Below are 21,884 nucleotides of genomic sequence, written 5' to 3' on the forward strand. Positions count from 1 at the left end.
ATATTCTTCCACTCATGTACCAGCACATCAGCTTATGGTCACTGCACCAGTCTCTGACTCCTTGTCAGCTCAGTGAGACTGCAGCAATTCTAATGTGTCCCATATGTATTGTTTTCCCCCGGAATAAACATGCTTAAGTTGTTTTCCCTCAGTTTAGGGCGTACACGTTCAAAACTTAGGTAACTAAAAATTTTATTATCTACACAGTTTGTTTACATTTTCATGTCAGAGAGTACCACCAGAGTCCCTAACCTCAACGTTCATATGTAGATCCACTCTGGCAGATTACCACAGAACAGAAGATAAGTACCTGAATAAGATAAAATGCAGCTACATAAGGATTGCATAGTTTAACTCCTACTGTGCACATCCTGGTTCTGCTTGAGGCAAAGGGTGTGATTTTTAAGAAAGAGGTAAGAGCCCCATGATAACTCATTTCTTTTGGAAGTCAGCATCCAAGCCAACACCAAGGTCTTGAATTTTAAACTGTTGAATAATGACAGAACTCAGGACTTGTCATGATGGAAAGATGTATTCATAAACCACCTTCTGCACTGCATTTTGCTAGGTTTGTTTGTCCCAGGCAATGCCTTACTAATGGGTTCAGAAAGGCTACATTTGAAATAACTTCTGACACATGATCTTGGCTCTGCAGAAGCACCTCTGGAGGTGCAACAGAAATGTATCCACACCACCCTCACACACATAACCAGTCATGCAAAAACTAACACCACAGCATCCAACTCGCACCTTGTTTACCTCTCTTCAGGAAAGCTTTTCCTCTCTGATGACTGACCACAATTACCTTTTCTAGTCATTAACAAGGCCAAAAAGAAAAGTGTCTAAGCTACTCATTCCCTTTCAGGCAACCAGACAGGAGGCATGCTTACCAGAGAGCATGGAAAAAAAGCCCCAAGCTTCCTGCTCAAGAGCATCTACCACAAATAAGTACGATTAAGCAATAAGACAGCAGCAGCTACTGTAAAACAAAGCTGTTGTTTATGGAATGAGGCTTAAAAAAAAGTCACAGCAATTTAAAGGATGACTGTACAGGAGTTGATCTAACAGGAGCTTTATCTATATTATCTATATTAAAATATATACCTATTATTTTCCACTAAGTCTTTCAGTATTAAGTTTTTTGTATTTTTCTAGCTTCCTAAAAAGATTTTGCCTTTTGCTTCTCCAGCTGCTCCTTTACAAGTATGCTTTTTTCCTCTCAAAACAAACAGAAGGAGCAAGTGAAAATTTTAAGTGTTGAAAACAGGAAATATGAAGGGGACTGAGATCATTGGAAAGGTATAGGCTGCAAAGCAAGCTAGAAACAGGACAACTGATCAAAGGACACTGAGTATCTCTGGGATTCCCTCTGCAAAGAGAATCCTCAAATGAAAGGTAGTATCATGAATGAAAGTCCGTGCTATTCTTTTTTCACAGAATTCAGACATTTATTTATTAAATACAGAAAAGTCTGCTATCCATCTCCAAACCTGCTACAGGAGAGGTTTAAGGCCTCTCATAATACTGAGCTGTTGTTTTTAGCAGACTTGTTATTAGTATTGATGAGCCATGGTGTTGAAGACTACTTAGGAGTTAGTCTTCAGGGCACTTAGCAAATTACAAAATGTGGTTTACACATGCCTACAGAACTATGAGGTGGTTGCAAAGAAGGGAGAGAAATAGGAATGTAACTGTTGGTGCAGGATTCAATTTCCTCTGTCCTCAAGTCAGCACAGAAACTACTGCAAGTGACACCATTACTAAATGTTTTTATTCAGTAGAACAATCAGAAATTTAAGGCATGGAGTTTTAGTGAACAAAGGCCATAGCTAAACTTATTTAACAGTAAGAGACAAAAATTCCATACAATTGCATGCACGTGAACCAACTCCAAAATTCTCTAACAGAATAAAACACGGGCTGCTGACAGAAGTACAGAGGCCATAGGGTAACACCTGAAGGGAATACCAGAAAGACTTTTTCCTGGATCAAAGATTCTCAGGTACAAACAAGTAAAGAAGCCAAACATTTATTATTCCTCATGTTCCACTACAGAGGCACTACACGAGTTTGTCCTACTGAAGTCATGTCAACACTCTGTGAAAAACATTTCAAAGACAAGTTTGTCCTTTGTATCCATTCATTACAACATTTAGGGCTGTTTGCATATCAGTTAGTATGTACACCAACACACCAGAAGTTAACAAATAAAAAGAGAGGAAAAAAAAGGAAAATAAAAAGAAATTACTTTCTCCTCATGCAACTAGGACAATTTAAACTTGAGATAACTCATGTTGCAGGGCCAGCTTATCCACAGAAATAATTAGTCACGGTCTTCAAGTCCAGAACAATAGAAGTACAGCAAATACTTGGAAGCAGTCTTTGAGCACGTACAGTTCAGCACAAGCCACTGCCACCAGAACACAAACATCCTGCAGTCTCTGTTAAGTGTATCCCAATTCATCAAAATCACAAACCCACGCTCTGCTCCCCTCCTTCCTTTCGATGGCTTCTACTTCCCCTTAGATCCTTTTCACTTTTGCCTGCACAACATGTCCAGTCAACTTTAGAGGACCTCTTAATCATTTTTCACACTGGAAATCTCTCCTAGGTTATAATCCTGCCCTTTTTTTCTCACATCACCTGTATTTCTACAGGAGTACAACAGATCTTATGATAAAAATACATAAGTAAAAGATCTTATTGTCCCTAAGAACAAGGGCAGATGGGGAGACTTTCACCAGAGGTCAAAATAAATCCCAAAGAGAAAAAAGTCAACTGTAGACATGCATCACATCATGCACTGAAATCGAGAATTCTTTCTTAAAATATCTAGTAACTATTCCAGTTCAAAGAGCATAGATAGAAGACACATTTTGATGCTCCTATTGTTAGCACCTCTCAATGCCGGGAGTTTCAAGAGTCCCACACTGGTCTTTCTTTCTCCAACAAAGAAATTATTGTAGTGTAGAGCAAAACTGATCAAAAGCCTGATTCTTTTTGTTTATGCTGTAATGAACAGCATCACTTGTAAATGCTCTCAAGTCTTTAAACCACGAAACTGTCTAGATACAAAATACTGTCAAATCTGTGAGAGCCCACCTATATTTTCTTAAGATGCCAAATAAATCATTACACACGAAGATGGGATTTATTTCAACACAAATATGTCTATTTCAAGAAAACTGACATTCACAGGAGCAATTCCTACAACAGTGAAAGGTTCGGTGTTTTCTCTCCTTACGGTAATACTAAAGGACAGGGATTCCCCGTGACTGCAAAATACTCGGTCACCACACGCGTGGGCAAAGCCTGGCCCCACCTCACCGCCCGGACCCGCTTGCGAGAGAAAACCATGAGGGGAGAAACACGGGGAGCCACGGCCGCCGCTTCCATGCCGGGCCGGGCCGGGCCCCTCGGGGCCGCGCCGGGAGAGCGAGCGCTCCCTGCTGCCGGCGGGGACGGCTCCGAGCCCCGGCAAGGCGCAGGGAGACTCCGCGCAGAGATGGGCGGTGAGGTGCCCTGACAGCGGCGGAGACAGGACCGCGAGAGGCCGCGGCGGGGAACAGAACGAGTGACTGCCGCCCCAGGAAACGGGAACAGCAGGAGGGCGAGCAGCAGGCAGCTGCCCTGAGGGATCAGCGCCAGGGAAAAGCTCAACAGAGGGACAGCGCAGGACGCCGAGCGCTGCAGAACCGAGAGCGGCACCGCCTCAGCATCCCCCGGGCGGGCGCTGCCTCCCGCCGCTGCGAGCGGCCGAGCGCGAGCTCCTCAGCTCGCCGCGGCTCTTCACCCCCGCCTGGCGAACGCCGCTCTCTCTGAGCCCGGAGGCGGCCGGTCCCGCAGGCCGGGGCGGAAGGGGCTGCCAAGGCGGAGGCGGCACCGCCCAGAGGGGCGCCCCGGGGGCCGTCGCCGCCGGCGGGCGCGGGGCAGCAGCGGCGGCGGCGCCGCCCGCGCCCAGGCCCTCGCCGGGAAGCGCCGCGGCCCCCGCGCCCGGCGGAACCGGAAGCCGCCACAACCGCCCCTCACGGGGGCGCGCGCGCGCCCCCCCCCCCCCCGCCCCTTTAAGGCCTCCCGTGACGAACGCGGCGCGCGGGGCGGGGGCGGGGCCACGCGCGGTCCCGCCCCCCCGCATAAGAGCGGCGGCCGGCGCGCGCCGCGGCAGTGACCGGCGCTGGGGCGGCGCATGCGTGTGGCGCCGGCGGCCGCGCGGAGCTGCGCGACACTGTCGGGGTGAGTGACGGCCCCGGCGGCGCCTCCCGCGCCCCTCGCCGCCATGGCGGCCCCCGGGCCCGCCCGGCGCACCGGGGCCGCCCGCCCGCGGCTCGGGGCGGTTCCCGTCCCCGCCGCGCCGGGCCGCGCCGCTGGGGAGGGAAGCGGGGGGCGGCGGCGGATCGGGCGGCACGCGCGAGTCGGTCGGGCCGCGGCGCCGGGGTTGGCCGAGCCCGGGGGCTCGGAGCCGCGGCGCGGCCCCCGCCGGCGGGCGTGAGGGCCGGGAGGAGCCGGGAGCGCGTTCTGTGCTGTTGTACTGAGGGGGTGGGGGGGAGCAGGGCCGGACCCGCTGCCGCTCCGCTCCCCCCGGGCCGGCGGGGGATCTCGGGGGAACACTCGCCCCGCTCGCTGCGGCGGGAGTCCCTCTGAGTGGGACGGGACCCGCCCGGGGTCAGCGGAGTCCGCAGCCACATTCTTGAAAACCAACGTGGCGTGCCACGCGTTTTCTTGCCGACCCGAAAGAGTATCAGTGCTCTGTGCCTCGTTCCGAGCTGCTCCCGTGAGTAAACAAGAGACCGCACTGTGGGCTCCGGCTCTGCGCTTCGCACTCTAATTTAGGCCGGCTTAATTTAGAATAAACATTTCTTTGTGACTTAATACCTCATTACGTACTTATCCTCGATTTTCTGAAATAGCCGGTCTGTGGTGGTTAAATCTGGAGACACGGCTGTATCCTTCAGTGTTGGCAGCGGGGACTCGGATTCAGGGTTCTCCTGTCCCTGCAGCCCTGACCAAGGGCCCGGTGCAGTATTCTGAAGTAATAAGCAAAAAATGTATTGTGCTGGATCCAAAGATAACAGTGCCTCTTTACATATTAACTGGATGGGAAAGGCTCTGGGGGCCAGGTGTCACGGTCATTTTGGGAATAGCTGAATCTTTGTTGTACTGGAATGGCAGGTGAATGATGCCTCTGCATCACCAGTGCATTTGTGAATTGCACTTACAGTCTGTTAAACTGCTCAATTCGCCTGCATTATTCACTCAGTTTACTTTATGTACAAACTTAGCTGACTTTCCTTAGTAATTTACCTATATGGGATAATTTTCTGGATTTTTTAAAATAGAAACCTACCTGTTGAGTTGGTGGACATATATTCTTGGTGAAGCCCTATGTGTGCCATGCTCTGCAGTACAGGACTTATTTGAGAGAAAAACAGTTCCAGTTCTCTCTAGTGGAAAAGAGACTTAAAACTTATCACAGTGTGTCTAACACTATGGTTATGAGTCTGAGTCAGCTAGAAAGGAATTTTTATTTCCTGAATGTAAGCTGTCTATATTCACATTAAAATTTTCAGGAGGGTGAAGTACCATACCTTAAGCATGCATCTGAAATCTGACAAGCAGAGGCAAGGCAATTGTCTTGCTATTTAATTATTAGTTTTCTACTGGCAATTTACAGGTTACTCCCATTTGCTGTGTAGGACTGTGAAATGGTAGCCCAAATTTTAGCTGAACTTAAACTCCTTGGTGAACTGTGGTTCTTTAATATATTCCAAATAGCTGACAATCTAAATGCAGAGTTTGTCTGCTGTTCAGTTGATTTGTCTGTTGTATACCCAAAGGATTAGTTTTATTTGCAAGCACCCATGATTTGACTGTTTAGTGATCATAGTCTGAAATTCTTTACCCCAGAGTGGTCCACTTCTGGTTGGCAGAATGTGTAGAAAAATATCTCAAAGTTAAGAATGTAATTCATTTATACAATAACTGTAAAGAATATAATTCCTATAAATGGAAATACTTTCTGAGGCCTGTATCTGAGCATGCTTTGGCCTGTGACTCAGGAATACTGAACTGCACTGTGGAGGTTTGGTGCATAGTAAAGGAGATCTAATTATTTATCAGGTGAATAGATTTAAACTAACCTTCTCATGAGGCTGCTTCTGCTAAGTGTTGGTTGCTCAGCATTCATCTAGCTGCAAAGACAGAAGTACTTGAGGTATAAAAACCAGAAAAACAGAATTTTAAACATTTTTTTAAAGTATATGGAGCTCCAGAAAGTATATTAACAGCATTTCGTTTTCTAAAGTCCAATATTTGGAAGTCTGAAATACTTAAATATGAAAAGGGGTGGCTCTATCTCAGGTACTTATGTTAAATAGAAAGTCAGAGGAGAAAAAGGAAATTACATCACATTGTCAAATAAGGAACAGCTAGCTGGAGTAGATGACTTGTAGTGCAAAAATGTGCCCCTCCTCCTGCGAATTGCTTCTGAGATTTGTTAAAGATAATGTGGTGGCAAGGTGAGCAAAAATAGGTTGTGGATTTAAGGTAGACACGTTTCTTCCCCTCCCAAAGGGGTAAGCAGGTCTTTTTTCCTTCCTATCTTTCCCATTTCTTACAAGAAGTATATAAGCTCCTTGTCAAGAGTGCTGCCTTTATAAAACCTGTTGAAAGTCCGTACAGGCGTTCAGAAATCTGCACAGCAAGTTGCTGTATTCCATACCCATTAAGTGAAACATTCTAGAGCATGCTTTGGTCTACTGTGCATACCAGAAAGGTTTTCTTTGTTATGAACTTAACTTGCCTCAAATAGTTGGTTTCATTGGGGCTGGGAGAACAGGGAACAGAGTAATAAGATTCTGTGTGTGATTGGTGATAGGTGATAGGTTGAGCTAAATATATATGCAAATGCTTCTTAGTTTCTAAACAGAGAATTACTGTTGTTATAACACAAGTATTTATTAATATGTATCATTTGGGATATTTGCCGTAATTCAACTTACACAAAAATCTTTCCACAGCTCTCACTATGTAGATATGCTACTGTTTATGGATACACTTGACTATTTTCAGCTTACACACAGCCATCCTGTTGAAGTCTGAAGGTATATTTGGCTTTGTAAAAAAAAATTTAAAAATCAATCTCCTCCCCAGTCCTTGTTATTATTGATATTTGTTAATCCAAGCAGACCTGGGTGATTACAAGCACCTCCTTTGCACTGTTACCATGCCTTAGAGGGAAGGGTGTCAGTAGCTTCCTAATGCACCAGCAAATTTTTGAATTGCCTTGGCTTGTAAATGCCCTGTAGAAATTACCGGCCATACTTTTAGTTTGTACTCTATTTCTCTTGAATAACAGAAACTGTAACATCTTCAAAAGTGCTTCGAACTTCCTAAATGCCACAAACTGCATAAGTAGGTCAGACAAGCAGAGTAACTGAAAGCCCATTCTGTGCAAATGAGCAGCACACAAATGGGAGATCAAGAACGCTTCATTACTGCATAGTGTCCATTTCCTTTAGCAAATATAGTTTGATGTTATTTATGGCTAAGTTTAGATCCTTAAACTTTTAAGGAGGCAGAATTGGGACAGCAGTTAACAGTGGAAACTGATGATGTTTATATCTTCATGGCTTTAGTAATTTTTTTAAATACCAATTACTAGAATATAATATGTACTACTCAGCTTTAGTAAGAGCATGCTGCTAAAATACAAACTTAGTTTTCAATTACTGTTCTCATGTCTCCTTCTTAAGATACTGTCTTCAAACAAGCTTATGCATGTTTTAAAATACAAGCACCATTTCTCTAGAGTCCACTGAAAAAGTAACTAGGTGGTTTAGTGAAGGCACTACCTCTCTTGATATCCTAGCTTAAGGCACAGAGGACAGTTTCATAACTCTCTGAAATGTCAAGGCAAATCACCTGTGAATTTGCAAAGATGTTATTGATGAATGAAGCAAGCTTTATGGCTATATAAATTGTGCTTTACTTTTTAAATTGATTGAAACAAGTGAAAATTACCTTTTCCTAGAGTATGTAAATATTTAAGTCTGTTTCAGATGTTGAGCTTAGCATTCCAGAGAGATTTCAGAGAGGTGATTGTGCAACTATCAGTCTTGAGAGCTGAGATTTAGACAGCATTCAGAAAGCTGACACAGTAATTACTAGTAGTGGTTTAGGCGTGGGATTTGGTGGAGGTTGGGCTTCTTAACAAGCCCTGCAAGGGTTGTATGTTATCACAGCTAGCACATTACATGTGCTCTCAAACTACAGCAGTTGTTCCCCCCCCTCATTTTTTATATCCTAATCAATGCCTCATGGTCCTGTCAGATCTTGTACACACACTGAGGTGGAGTACAATCATTTGCTGACTAATCAGTGTTCTGTACCAGCGTTTTTTTAACTTGTGACTTGCATTTGACTTCAGAAATACTGAAATGGATAGCAGGCATTAGCCTTAAGCTCTCTTAATTAATTTTCTTTCTTTTGTAGATTTGTTGCTAATAGGATAAGATCCGTGAGGCACAAAAAGAAATCACTGTTCAATACAGCATGAGCTGATAAGATGGATGTTTTATTTGGAAATTATGTTGATATGAAGTCATTTTAGAATTGGTGCTATATGTGTACTGTATGCTTAAGTCACTTTGACAAATGGGTATCTCCAGTGTTTGCTCCCCTGAAGACAGTGGTTCTGCTTGCACTTACAGGACTATGTTATTGCTTCCTGAGGCTCTGTGTTTTTATTTAATTTTGCTATTAGATATCTGCAGTTCCTGTTACTGAGAAGGGTCCAACTGAACTGTGTTATGCAAAAATTTCTAGGGTTAAGCTAGCTTTTTAAGGAGGTTGTCTGAAGAAGATGGTCTTTACTAAAATCAGGAGGGCTGAATGAAGCAGGACTGTGCTGCAGTACCTAGAACACTGGTTTGGCCCTCATTCACTTCCATTGAAGTCTCCTGGCTAGAGTTACTGTGAAATGCCTGCCTAAAATATATTGGATATCTGGCAGTGAGTAAAGCAGTCCCACTCCTGTTGACACAGTCAGGATTGAGAAAACCATCACACTCCTGAAGAGAATGGGATTAGGTCTCACACCATAAACATACATACAGGCAGAAGCTACTGTTTTCTTAAGGTGATCAGTACTGGACCAATTCAAAATTGAAAGAGCGCAGCACAGTTGTTCTTTCTCAAACAATTGTTTATAAATTGCAAATAGTGATACTGGATTGCAAACTAATCCTTGGGCACCTGCTTTACTGTCCTTAGTCCTGCTTAGGAGTTTGCCCATCCCTCACACTGCAGACAAGCATAATGGATCTTTTCTCCTAAAGGAAAAGGAAGATTACACATCTGCATAGAACACCTGGTTTTGAGCAGATTTACCATGAACATAAGCTACTACCTGTGTCTGTACTGCATTTCCTTGCAGTACCACACTGTGAAGGGATTTTCTTGTTTGCTGAGCCCTGATATTGCCAGCCCTCAGTTGTTGGTTGACTTTTCTTTAGATGGAATTGTTTTTGTGGAGGGATATGGACAAATTCACATTCATATTATATGCTCATAGTATTGATTCTCAAGAGAGATACAAATTAAACTGTTTTGTGTGGGGTTTGGTTTAGTAGGTTTTTCTATGTTTTTTAAACAGACCATATTGCCCTTGCTGAATGTAGGTTATTTGTGTAGATGAAACAGAGACCCAGAGAACATATTTTTAATAGTCTTAGACTTAATTTCTCCTGCCTTCAGAATGCTGACTAATTTTACATTTCCCCTTCCCCTCCCTGATGAATTTCCTAAACAAAGTCCTGTGAGTCAATTTGTTCTGTAGACTGATTACTTACTCAATATAAAGCAATTGCCAACTTATTTTTTCTCCCATAAATGGGCAAGATAAAGCATTCTTCATACATTCAAAATAGATTTGAATGCAGCGCAGCAGTGTCAGCTGAGATTATTTCAAATCACTGGATTTCCAATTTGTTTGAAATAGCTAGAAGACTTAAGGCTGTTTTAAAGTATCTTAATGTTTAAGTCAGTTAAAAACAGTTACTGTTTTATGTAAAAGAAGTTTTAGAATTCTCATTCGAGTAGTCAATAATACTGTTTATTAGAGCAAAGGCTGTGGAAGATAATACTTAACAGCTGAGTAGGCTGTTACATACTGGTTACACTGGAAGCTGAAATCTTCAGCAGAAAGATACAACTGAAGGCAGCTACTGGAAGGTTAAATTGTTCTAGAAAACTTTTTAAAAAAACTTTTTTTGCATGACTAACTAGTAGTTTATGTTCAGGAACTGAAATTGTGGGATACACAACTGCCATATATCAATACCTTAACATATTTTTCCTTTTTTTTTTCTATGCAGTGTAGTTCTTTAAGAGAACTTACCTGTTTTGTACTTTAATTTTGCAGTCAGACTCAAAACAAGAAGCTTGGTCAGGTTTTTCAGTTGGCAAGTATTAGTACAGGAGGCCTTTCTACAGAGCTTTTTAATTCCTTGAATACTGAAATTTCAGATGAGACATGGAACAACATCAGGTTTGCATTTCTGATATTTGTGTCCTCCCTTTTGAAGGGAATGAAAACTGCAGGAAACCTGCCAAGTCCTGAATATCAAGGGTTGTGAGACATCTCAGAGAACACTGCACGATGTCAACTGCAGGAGTTGCTGCTCAGGAGATGAGAGTCCCCTTAAAAACCGGATTTCTTCACACCAGTCAAGGCATGGGCAGTCTGAAAACCTGCTGGGGTACCCACAGTGGATTCGAAAAGTGAGTGAGGCTAAAATTTATCTATTGCATCTTCAAATCTATGAAATGAGTGTTACAAATACTCTTGCCACTACAGAGCTATGGTTCATTTACAGTGAAGGCTTTTTTTTTTTTTCCCTTTTTTTTTTTAGTGCTTTCTTTAACGTGGACCCTATAGCAGTGACATATAACTTAAACCCATCAGCCGAGCACCATTTGCCATCCATCGGTGAGTACGAGGCGCCGCAGCCGCGTTAGGAAGTGTCGGGATTTGTCCCGGAAAAACCGCGCGGGCCCCGCTGACACCACCGCCCCCTGCTGGCAGCTCAGCTAACTGCGCCTATTCCGCCCCCGCCGACAAAACCACTTCTAAATAACACGGTCGAGTCAAACAAAAACACACACACCCCCCTCCCGTTCGCCTTGTGCATAGGAGGCCTCTGAGCTGCCATTACACTTCTGATGGAAAAAATATTTGTTAAAAAAAATTACTTGTTGTAGTCTCATGCTGGGATTTTGTAGCTCTCTTGCTTATGCTTGGGGTCTCTTGAACTACCTCATTTAACTGGAGCACTGGTCTAAAACAATAAGATAATCTGCTACTACCTTAACTAAGGCATAAATCCACGACCAGATGTGATCTGTAATATCTGCACTTCACTACCTGGAGACATTAAGCAGACATTACTTACTGTTGCATTAGAAGGAATTATATATGCAGTGGCAGAGTCATGTGCTGGAGTGTTACTTAGAAAAGTGTCTCTAAGAATTTCTCACCTTTTTAGGGCATTCTTCCAACCAGGCTTCCATGAATGACCACGTTGCTGGAAGTTGCATCCAAGTCCCATCTCAGAAATCAAGTCCACCTCCTTTAAGTCCCAAAAATGAGCAGCCAATTTCAAGGTACGACGACCATCTCGTTCCTGGCTTTAGTAAACTGTCATTAACCATGGGCTGTGTTTCTGAAGAAACTCCCCCTCACATGCCAATAAAAAATGGACCAATTCAATTTCTGTCTGCGTCTTCTAATGATCGCAGCTGCAGGCCACTACCCCCTCTGCCTATATCTGAAGACTTTACTCCAGATGAGGTTGACAAAGAGGTAGAATTCCTGACTAGCTCAGATACTGACTTTTTGTTAGAAGATTATGAACTTCCTCCTTTTAAATCCGGTGCTCCAAGCCGTCGGAGCTTTAGGGGCTGTGGACAAATCAACTATGCGTACTTTGATGCTCCAACAGGACCAAAACCAGAAGATGCCAACCCTACCCAAAGCCTAAATGTGTACATATCCAGTATTTATCCTCCCCCACAGCAGCTGCATCGACGCCTGCGAAGGTCCCATTCCGGGCCAGCTGGATCTCTCAATAAACCCATAGTAAGACTAACTGGACACTTAAACAGGTCGTCTCCAACTTCTGATGAAGACAAACCAGAGATTCCACCAAGGGTTCCCATACCCCCACGGGCTCTCAAACCAGACTACAGAAGGTGGTCAGCAGAAGTGGCTTCCAGTGCGTACAGTGATGAAGACAGGCCTCCCAAAGTGCCCCCTCGAGAACCTTTGTCACGCAGCAATTCCCGCACCCCCAGTCCCAAAAGCCTCCCATCATACCTCAATGGGGTTATGCCCCCCACCCAGAGCTTTGCACCTGATCCTAAGTATGTCAGCAGCAAAGCTCTACAAAGACAAAACAGTGAAGGATCTTCCAACAGGGTCCCTTGCATTCTTCCAATTATTGAAAACGGTAAGAAGGCCAGTTCAACGCACTACTATCTGCTACCAGAGAGACCTCCATATTTGGACAAGTATGAGAAATTCTTCAGAGAAGCAGAGGAGAGGAGCTCTAACACTGAGGTTCAGTCCTGGTCTGGTGACTGCACAGCCACCTCAGCCCCAATAAAACTGGACTCAAAACCCAGAATGGACATAGGTGGTCCCCTGAAACGAAAACACCTGTCCTATGTGGTTTCCCCTTAAGTGTCTGGGAGCACAGTCTCAGCTCAGTTGCTTGGGATGGAGCTGAACTTTATCATGTTACAAAGTTCTTACGGTTCACAGATAATGAAGTAGGAGCAGTTTGTCCTCTGAGAACTGAAAAGTGGATGGTAAAGTCTTCTTATGCTGCATACATTCAATATGTTTCTTGAGACTTTTCCTGTCTTGGTATGTAAGCTGAAAACCTACAGAGATGCCACAGAAACATGGAGGGATAGTAGTCACAGTTGGCCAGTTGTATGCTACCTAGATGAACATGTTTGGTAGTCAAAATTATTTAAAAATATAAAAAAATCGATCTTTGCTTAAGAGTTGCTTATAAAGCACACAACAGACCAAGTAATGCAGTACAGTTTTTGTAATAGCTATTTTCCAAAATTTCTTTTACACAGTAATTCTACTGAGAACAGACTGTCCTCTTTTACTAGGATATGTCTTATAAGAAGGTAAATGTGAGATATGATACCCACTTCAAGACTTGGCAGGCATATTGGAAGTGCATTTTGAAAGATTAATCTATATTACAAATTAATTTGATGCTAATAGACTTTTAAAGTGAGTTAGATTTTGTGAATTCAGTTGCTAGACACACTTGGCTCAATTTTGCAGTTTTTCCTAGAAGAGACTTGGACCAGCTATTGCTAAGCCTCTGCTGCTGCTCTTTTCCTGCTGGATCCTAGAAATGTGTGAATGTGTCCTGAGCAGCCACAGGGTTGCTATTAGGTAGGCAGTAACAACTATGTGCTCACCTAGAGTCTGAAATTATGACTGTATTAAATACAGAAACACAGCACAAGCTGGTCTTGTGTTCTGCTTTCTGTTCAGTATTTTAGGGGAGGAGGAGGAGGATATGAGGAAAAAACATGATTCCATTTATGAACAGTGTCAGTCCCATCTCTTGCTGCTTCAGATGCTGCTTCTTGCTGTTTAATTTTTCCTCACTGTGCCTCAGCCATTCACTGAAGTTCACTGAGGTGCCACCTTAGCAGTTTCTTGTGCTCAGTTTGGTTACATTTATCCTCTTACAGAAAAGCACAAGAGAAAGGGTGCTCATTAACGGGGGTATAGAAGATGAATGTGTTCCTCCTAACAGAAGTAAACAAGGTGTTTACAGTTTAAACTGCTGAATGAGATGTTTGAGCTATTTTAAGCTTACTTTTTATTTGTTTTAGTACAAACTAAATGAAGGTGAAATACATGCTATAGAAATGCACTGATATTTCTGCATTGTGTACAGTATTGAATAAAAAATAATTCACTTTGTATTTTGAATATTGTCATGTCTTGAGTTTAATAAAGTTATAAAATACTTATTTATGATACATTTTGTTTTTTTGTTTTATTGAATAGTGCATGCAATTGCATTTAGTTCTGGAAAGTTCAAAGTTAATAATGTTAAATGTACAACAGATGTTGAATTCAGCTTGCATTTAATTAAAGATATCTGCAGCAGTGTTCAATAACTTACATTGCACACCATTAATTTTAATTCTGCCCTACTACCTAGTAGCATGGTATCTAGTTTCGTGCTGACAATAAAATATCCTGTAAGATTATCTGGCCTAACATTATTAATGATTTTGGTTTTTTCTAGAGTCACCTATAGCATGTTAGCCACCATCATACAGAAGGGAAAAGGCAGTAGTGTTCCTGTCTTCAATTTCTCACCTGGTAGAAAAAAGCATGATTAAGAGGGGAAAGAAATTGTGAATACTTATCACAAAGCAAGTGTATTTCACCACAGTATGCAAGCCATGGATGAGGTTACTGAAGACAGAAAGCATCACAGAACAGGCAGATCCTCTGGCTGTGTATGCAGGCAAATACTTGCCTTGATCTGGCAGTGTGGCTGTTTCTGTCAGTGGGCTTATTTCAGAATAAAACGGGGTACCAGCCTTGGAACTGTACTGGATGTGAAAAATGTCAGATGCAGTTTTTCAGTAATGCCCAATCCCTTGGCTCTTACACTTGGAGGATTGCTAAGATTCATGTAGGAAGGTGCCTGAACACCTACTGCTGTGCCATAGCACTAAGAGCCCAGGCAGATGATAGGCTTCAAAACATAAACAAGTTACCTAATCCTGTGCAAAGCTTTCAACTCATATTCAGCCTGCTGAAAGCTCTGCTTTCCCTCCACCCCCTGGATTTTTATAAGATGAAAAGGTAAAATCTATACTTAAAACTGCTTATATTTAAGGGGAGGGCTGTAACTCTAGGACCCCAAAATTACACCATCACTGCTGCAGCAAAGAGATTGACACTGCCAAGCTGCAGCTCTTCCCTCGCAGACTGTTAGAGCTGGCACAGACTCAGTAGTTGTCATTCCAGTAAGAACTCCACCTAAACCCAAATAACTGCCCTACAAATCTCTCCTGGCTTTTGCCTCTGGGTCCCACTCTCCATTCCTGATACTCCACATTTTTTCCTTAAACATATTTGGTATAAAATGGGGTTATTTGTTACAGTACCTCCAGCCCTGCAATCCAGCATGTATTTTCACTTTTGTTAACAGTAGAGATGCCCTAAAAAACATCTAATGTAGCAGCAGGATTTTCACTTGAGTTACTTCTGCATACAAGCTATTATCATATTTATAGTGCTGAAAAACTTAAAACCATTGTAAAACTTGTGCTTTTGAATGGTCTTGCATAACCTTTTCTGAAATTCCTAAAACATTTAAGACTTTGCTGAGGGTATTGGCCACTTAGTCCTGAGTATTAAAAAAAAAAAAAGTTGCTGTAGTGATGTTAGCTCAATTACAGCACAATGTTAAGAAGTTAACATTTCAGAAGTTAAGCAAGGAACTGCTTGGCTGTGAGCAAGACATTCAAACAGGTTACAGAGCTCACGTGCCTCTTGAGTACAAGGAAAGTAACTTACAGGCAAGTCTTACAGTGTTTAAGTAACTTGACTGTTTTACCTTTAAAATTCTGTAGTAAAGAGGTCTCACTGAGGACTTGGTCACAATTCAGTGGTTCTTTTTGTGAAGGGGTCACTGACAAAAGCAGGTGGAAGCCTTGCACATATTCTTAGACACCAGATTCCTGTGCTTTGGGAATCAGTCTGCATGATCCAAAAACTATTTCATTTTCCAAGTGAGTAATTAAGGCTGTAGAGCTGTGGGGGAAGCTCTGCAAGTTCTGGCCAGAAGACATTTCTCTGCTCATCCCCTGGCACATGATAAGACTTGTCAGGACACAACATGCTTTTGCAACAGCCTATTCACATGTTTGAATATTTAGAGTTTGGATTCACTTGAGCAAGGCCTGACAGCTTGCCTCTGAGAGCTAGATTTGACTGGAATAATCACACTTCAAAGCAGTTACAACCTGATAAACTGAAGCTTGGAGAGTCCGGGAATTTGTGTTAAAGCAGGGAAGAAAGATGTGTGTGTGTGGAAAGGCAATGCTGCTCACAGCCTCCTGACTGAAGGAGCAGGTTGCCCACACTGCTCCCCTGCCCTCAGCGCTCTCCTCCACGCCTCAGGAGCCTGTTGTGACCACCCAGCCACGTCAGGGAGGACTCCTTGGTGTCAGGAGGCAGCAGCTGGGCTGGGGCAGAGGGGGTGTACCTCAATAAACTCCAGAGGGCTGGATCCAGCACAGCCCTACAGTGAACCCAGGATCACTGGGATGTGTCTGGCAGCAAAGCTGGTGAGAATGGGAGGAGAGTGCTGGGTGACCTCTCCCCCAGGCTTAAAACCATTGATAGCACAAGCAAAAGCACAATGAGTAATGACTGACAGCAAAAAGCATCTGTCATATTCACCCTGGGCAAGGGTTGGTGTTGCCTGGTGCTGCTTGGCGGCTCTGCTGTTTGCAGAACACCCTTTACTTGGTGAATTTGGCAAATCAACCCAGAGGAGCTGAGTCTGGCTGGTAACAAAAGGAAAGGATGTTTGCCTTGGTATAGCTTTTCCTGAAAAGAAGAGGCAGTGTTACTACTAGGTGACTTGAAAAACCCATTAGCTTAACTTCACCATATTAACTGTTAAACAGATCAAGTCAGTAAATAACACAGAGCTGTAGCTGATCATCAGCTTCTTTTGCATCACAAGAGATAAACCAGAAAGTAAACCTGATCCGGAAGTATGCTGATTGACGACATAATTAAATTCTGCAGTCATTTAAATGTACTGATTGTTGTTGCTGTCATTAAGAGTTTTCCATTCACTCCCAGACTGCAGCAGGCACAATTACTACCATCCTGAAACTGCACAAGAGCACCCAACAACATCACATGTGCTCCTGCTGCAGCCTTGCTTTTGTTTTTAAACAGTGTGAGTGAAGTGTTAAGTTTGACATGAAAAAGCAAAGCATCCTTCTAGTCCAAGACAAAGACACCAATTTTGCAGGGGCAGTTACTACAGCAGAGTAGTTGCTGATGGTGTTCAAACCAAGTGTTGTCAAGAATTCACGGTTAAGATGATGGCCAGATCAGTCATGGTGGAATTCCCAGCCTTCAAACTCATGATTACAGACTGTGGCCCTTATAAACACTTTTAATATTACAAGCTGTATGTTAAATACATACTCACTGGATTATGTCAAGAAGGAAATTGGAGATGAAGGTAAACCCTCATTTTATCTGCTTGTAGGCACTCTGCAGTTAGGCAACCTATTGATTTTCTCTGGGTGTACTCAATGTTCCTGGGGTAAACTTTTGTTTTTAAAGTAGGCTAATCTTACCATTTCCTGTCAGCTTTCTTTTCAGGACAGCCTGTATTCATTTAAAACTGAAAACATACAGCAAATGTTCTCTTTCACACAGCTTCCTGGCACTGAAAATCTAGCACACAACGTTTAATTATACTTATTAATATTCGTTAAATAGCACTGCAGAAATTTCTGGCTGCTGAGCTTGTGATTAGCATTTGTAAACTGAAAGAGGTGTTACCCCCACCCATCCTGCATCGTAATTCAGGCCTTGCATAATCCCCACCCAAATGCCTATTTTCATCCACAGAGCTCATTATTTTTTCTGAATCATACATGGAAGCCACACCCGTGATTGCTCATATACTGTTGCTATATTATTTATATATTGGTGTGCACCTTGATCCCAGCTGCGGTTAATTTTGGAAAAGGTGTTAGGTATTCCAAATTTTAAGTGGCATGCCACTGAAACATGGGAACCATGACTGCTATTCATTTCCTTACAAAGTGATTCAGAGGAAGAGATGCTTCTTTCTGAAGATTAAAACTGTCATCCACAAATTATTAACATGTGAAAGCCACGAAGTTAGAGAAGTGCAAATACACTGCCATGAAACACCAGAAGGAAAACCATGCCAGATAATCCCACCATACCCACCCTGAATCTGCTTAAGGATGCTAATTATTAATCACATTGAGCTATCACAACATACTAAGAGGCCCTCCATGCACAAAGTCTCTGGATCAAGCATGGGGTCATCAGGCCTGACACAGAATAGCTTCTCCTGCCCACCACCTACCCAGGTGACCAAGAGACATGTTCCTGTTACCTATAATATTTATTTTACCTTTGTTAATGTGTTTATTATTTTCACAACCACCTCAAGGACAGGGTCAGCACTACTGAGTGCCCTATGGAAGGCAACTGGAACACACAACCAACCCTATAAACCTTGCAGCGGGGAGGTGTAAGGCTCTCCAGGAACTTACCAGCTTCAAGGAAGTTCACACAAAGCTCATGCCATGTTGAGTCCAGCTGCTCCACGGCAAGACACCAGTGAATAGCAAGTGGGCCTCTGACAGGTTACTCTGACAGGACAGCCTTGCAATCCCTGTATTGTCATCTACTGGCTGTTAAGCAAGGTCCAGAGAAAAGAACCATATTAGGCTGCACTTGGTGATTTCATTGGCCCCACGTCATATTGATAAATTAGTCAAGAAAAGTTCTCCTGCGTCCCAGTTGCACACCCCAGCACTTAGAGCTTAAGCAATTGGATTTGGGACTGGGCTGTGATGCAGAATCTGCACAGCAACAGGCACGTGGCAGTGCAGAGGCCTCCAACCACGCAGGGCAGAGGTGAGATTACACACCCTGACACATTCTGCTGCTCATGGGATTCAATTGCTAGTGGGAGGGAGGGTTGTCTGTTCAGAGTAACTTCTCATCATGATGAAAAAACACAATGAATGAAAGTCATTGCTTCCTTAAAAGCCATGGGGACAGACAGCCCCACCTGAGACACTTCTAAAAATGGATGCCAGCAAGGAGAATGTCAGTAAGCTCCTGCCTTACACAGAGGCTGAGGGAGAACTGTCATGAGGCTCTGATGAAGAACGGCTTGCCTGAAGGAAGGATGAACTGGTTAGCTCCTGAATTCAAGTTAAATGGTTTAGTGCTATTGTTTTGTTAAAGGCTGACAGGCTAAACATGCATATTGTTAAGGGTGAGGTGACCACATGAGGACATTTTCTTCTACCATCACTCATATCATGGCCAGTGCTGGATGCAGTACACAACTGTTCCATGGGAACAGCCAAGGACCCCATCAGTCCACGGGGAATATTTCCACTGGAGGAGCAGCCCTCTCCACTAAGACAGACAGCAGGCACGGCCAGCAGTCCGAGCTGAGCTGGAGGTGATGCAGCACAGTGTACAGGAGAGCTCCAGATTGCTCAGCCTCTCGGGCTGCTGACACCTCACAGGCCATTGCAGGGTGCTCTGGACATGCTGCCTCTCGCAGGCCACACTTCTGCTGTCATCTGAGCTTAATTGGACCAACTTGATCAAAAGCAGTCTCCACGATAAGACAGGATGCTATTGCATGCCCTGGAGCAGCAGGATGAGTAAGGCAGCTGTTTTACAAGCAGTTCAGTTCACAATTTAACACCTGAGCTTTATGTTGGGCCAGCCAGTCACCCGCGAGGGAGCAACCAGTGCAACACAATTGCAGAACCCTGACTTTCTCCAGCAGCACAGCAGGAGGCAGGCGGGCTCGCTGGCCTGCAGGATTTCATGACACTGAATATCCCCCGAGAGGTGCTGTGCAAAGTGACCCACAAGTGGCCAAGACCCAAAGCTAGAGAAGCCAAAGCTCCAACTCCTCTTCGTGACCTGTGGAAATGCCTGTGGACAGCAAGAGCAGGGCAGGGGGCAGAGGAGGCTTCATCTGTTCTCATTATGGGTGATTGGGACAGAACCATCACTGGGCACCAGCCAGGGAATGTCACCCTAAGTGCCCTTCCTTTCTTTTTGAAATTATTATTAAAGTTCTTAATGCTCTGTAGTTTTCCAAAGAGGAGGGAGGGAAAAAAAAATTGCTGCAGGGGATTTATTTGAAAGTTGCCAGCAAAGCCTGTGTCTCTGTGAGCCCATCCAGGAGCTTAGAGCTTCATTATTTCTAATTTCCTAGTACAAGCATTCATTTACTTTCTACATGATTGAAAGGAAGGTAAAGTAGTTCTTTGCAAAACACCGTGGAAGAACTAGTGAGTAGTATATCAGATGTAGTCACGAGAAAAGTCAGCACAGATAAATGCATCATCTGTTGCTAGTTCTCTCAGAGACTGCAATTCCCCACCCAGGAGCAGATTTCCTGTGAAAAATGCAAACGACAGTGCTGTGCCCATCAGTGATCAGACTCATCACCACCCAAGGCAGCAGCTGACTTCCTGCCTATCTGCCAGTCACCCTCTTGCCTAGCTGGTGACTTCAGTGTGAGTGCTTTTCCCACGTCATATACAAAATAATACAGGAGAAGGTCTGTGTCTGAGACTAGAGCTGCATGTATGTGGGAGTAGCAGTGTGTTTCTTAGGAGAACTCATTAAAACTCCAAAATATTTCAATGCACAGAAGTAGGCAGCTCCCAGAGTTGACACTACTTTAGAGTAGAATGTGTGCAAGTTTAAAAAGTGATTCTGAAGTGACATAGAGACCATTCTGACAGCATAACTCATTGGAACTTCACAGAAAAACCAAACAGCTGTTTTAGAGAAGAGCTGTAAGAACCTCAATAGAAAGATGCCTCTTTGTAGTACAGAAATTCTGAAAATCCTAAATTCTAGCAGCAAAAGCCCTGAACAGAGTCTTTAAGAATGCAAGTGATTCCAACTACACTACAGTGCAGGAATTATCCCTGTTGCCAGGTTTAGAGCCAGCAGATGATGTGTATTGCCCAGCACCAAATCCCATATTCTCCAGGAGTAAACACAGTGGGACTGGCTGTCAGGGAGCAACAGCAGCAGCTTCTCCCCAATGGCAGACAGAGATCAAAAGCACTGGTGATGGTCAGCTAGAAAAGGACCCAGCAGCAGTGAGAGGCACAGCCCTGCAGGACCTGAAAAAGGAGAGCTGAGCAGGTCTTGTGGATTCACAGAATCATGGAATCATTAAAGCTGGAAAAGACCTTTAAGTTCAAGTCCAACTGTTAACCCACCATCACCACATTCACCATTTAACCATGTCCTCAAGTGCCATATCTGCACATTTTTGAACACTTCCAGGGATGGTGATTCCACCACAGTCCCTGGGAAGTCTGTTCCAATGCTTCACAACCCTTTCTGTGAAAAAGAAATTCCTAATATCTAATGTAGACCTTCCCTGATGCACTTGAGGCCCATTCCATTCCATTCCATTCCATTCCATTCCATTCCATTCCATTCCATTCCATTCCATTCCATTCCATTCCTATTTCCAAAGATGGGGCATACACAAATTCTGTGGACAACTTGGTCCAGTATCTGACAACAGAATCACTGAGGAAGCAAATTTTCAGCCAGTACTCCAGTGATCAATCATCCAGCAGCTCTAAAGCCAAGGGGCAAGTCCAAAATCAGACTGGAAGCCTCCTCAGCAAGTCAGGCTCATCAAAGATCAAAGCTACACTCATGCACTACACGGCACTCCTGGGCCATGAGCAGAAGGTGCTGAGGAGGCCCAGGTGTGACTGGCCATGATGAGCTCAGTGCCCCAGGCTGCTGCTCAACCCAGGAAAAAAACTGTTTCAAACAAGCTGTTTGAAGGAATGATGGTCTCCACTCAAGAAAATCTTCATTAGGAACCGACAGCAAATTTAGACCAATACTTTGGGTGTCCTGAAGCTGAAAGCAGTTTGTTTGGAGCATGTAAGGCATTTAACTTTGAAAGATCTATCAAAACCCTGAAAATTGACTCTGGGAAGTCCTGGTCAGAATA

The 21,884-nt window shown here is 43.7% G+C and overlaps 1 protein-coding gene across 3 annotated transcripts; it reads left to right on the top strand.

The window, feature by feature from the left end:
• Positions 1 to 4,129: 4,129 nt before the first annotated feature.
• On the top strand, positions 4,130 to 14,079 carry ERRFI1 (ERBB receptor feedback inhibitor 1). Of its 3 annotated transcripts, none has more exons than XM_053997533.1 (4): positions 4,130 to 4,233; positions 10,584 to 10,779; positions 10,911 to 10,987; positions 11,544 to 14,079. In XM_053997533.1, the coding sequence occupies exons 2-4, from the start codon at positions 10,658 to 10,660 to the stop codon at positions 12,737 to 12,739; spliced, it is 1,395 nt and encodes a 464-aa protein (XP_053853508.1). In that variant the 5' UTR covers positions 4,130 to 4,233; positions 10,584 to 10,657; the 3' UTR covers positions 12,740 to 14,079. The 3 variants fall into 3 exon arrangements, with proteins under 3 accessions (XP_053853508.1, XP_053853509.1, XP_053853510.1); XM_053997534.1 differs by lacking the exon at positions 4,130 to 4,233 and adding an exon at positions 4,492 to 4,771; XM_053997535.1 differs by lacking the exons at positions 4,130 to 4,233; positions 10,584 to 10,779 and having other exon boundaries at positions 10,907 to 10,987; positions 11,561 to 14,079.
• Positions 14,080 to 21,884: the final 7,805 nt, after the last annotated feature.

Source organism: Vidua macroura, chromosome 23, assembly GCF_024509145.1.
Source record: "Vidua macroura isolate BioBank_ID:100142 chromosome 23, ASM2450914v1, whole genome shotgun sequence".
Classification (NCBI taxonomy): Eukaryota; Metazoa; Chordata; class Aves; order Passeriformes; family Viduidae; genus Vidua; species Vidua macroura.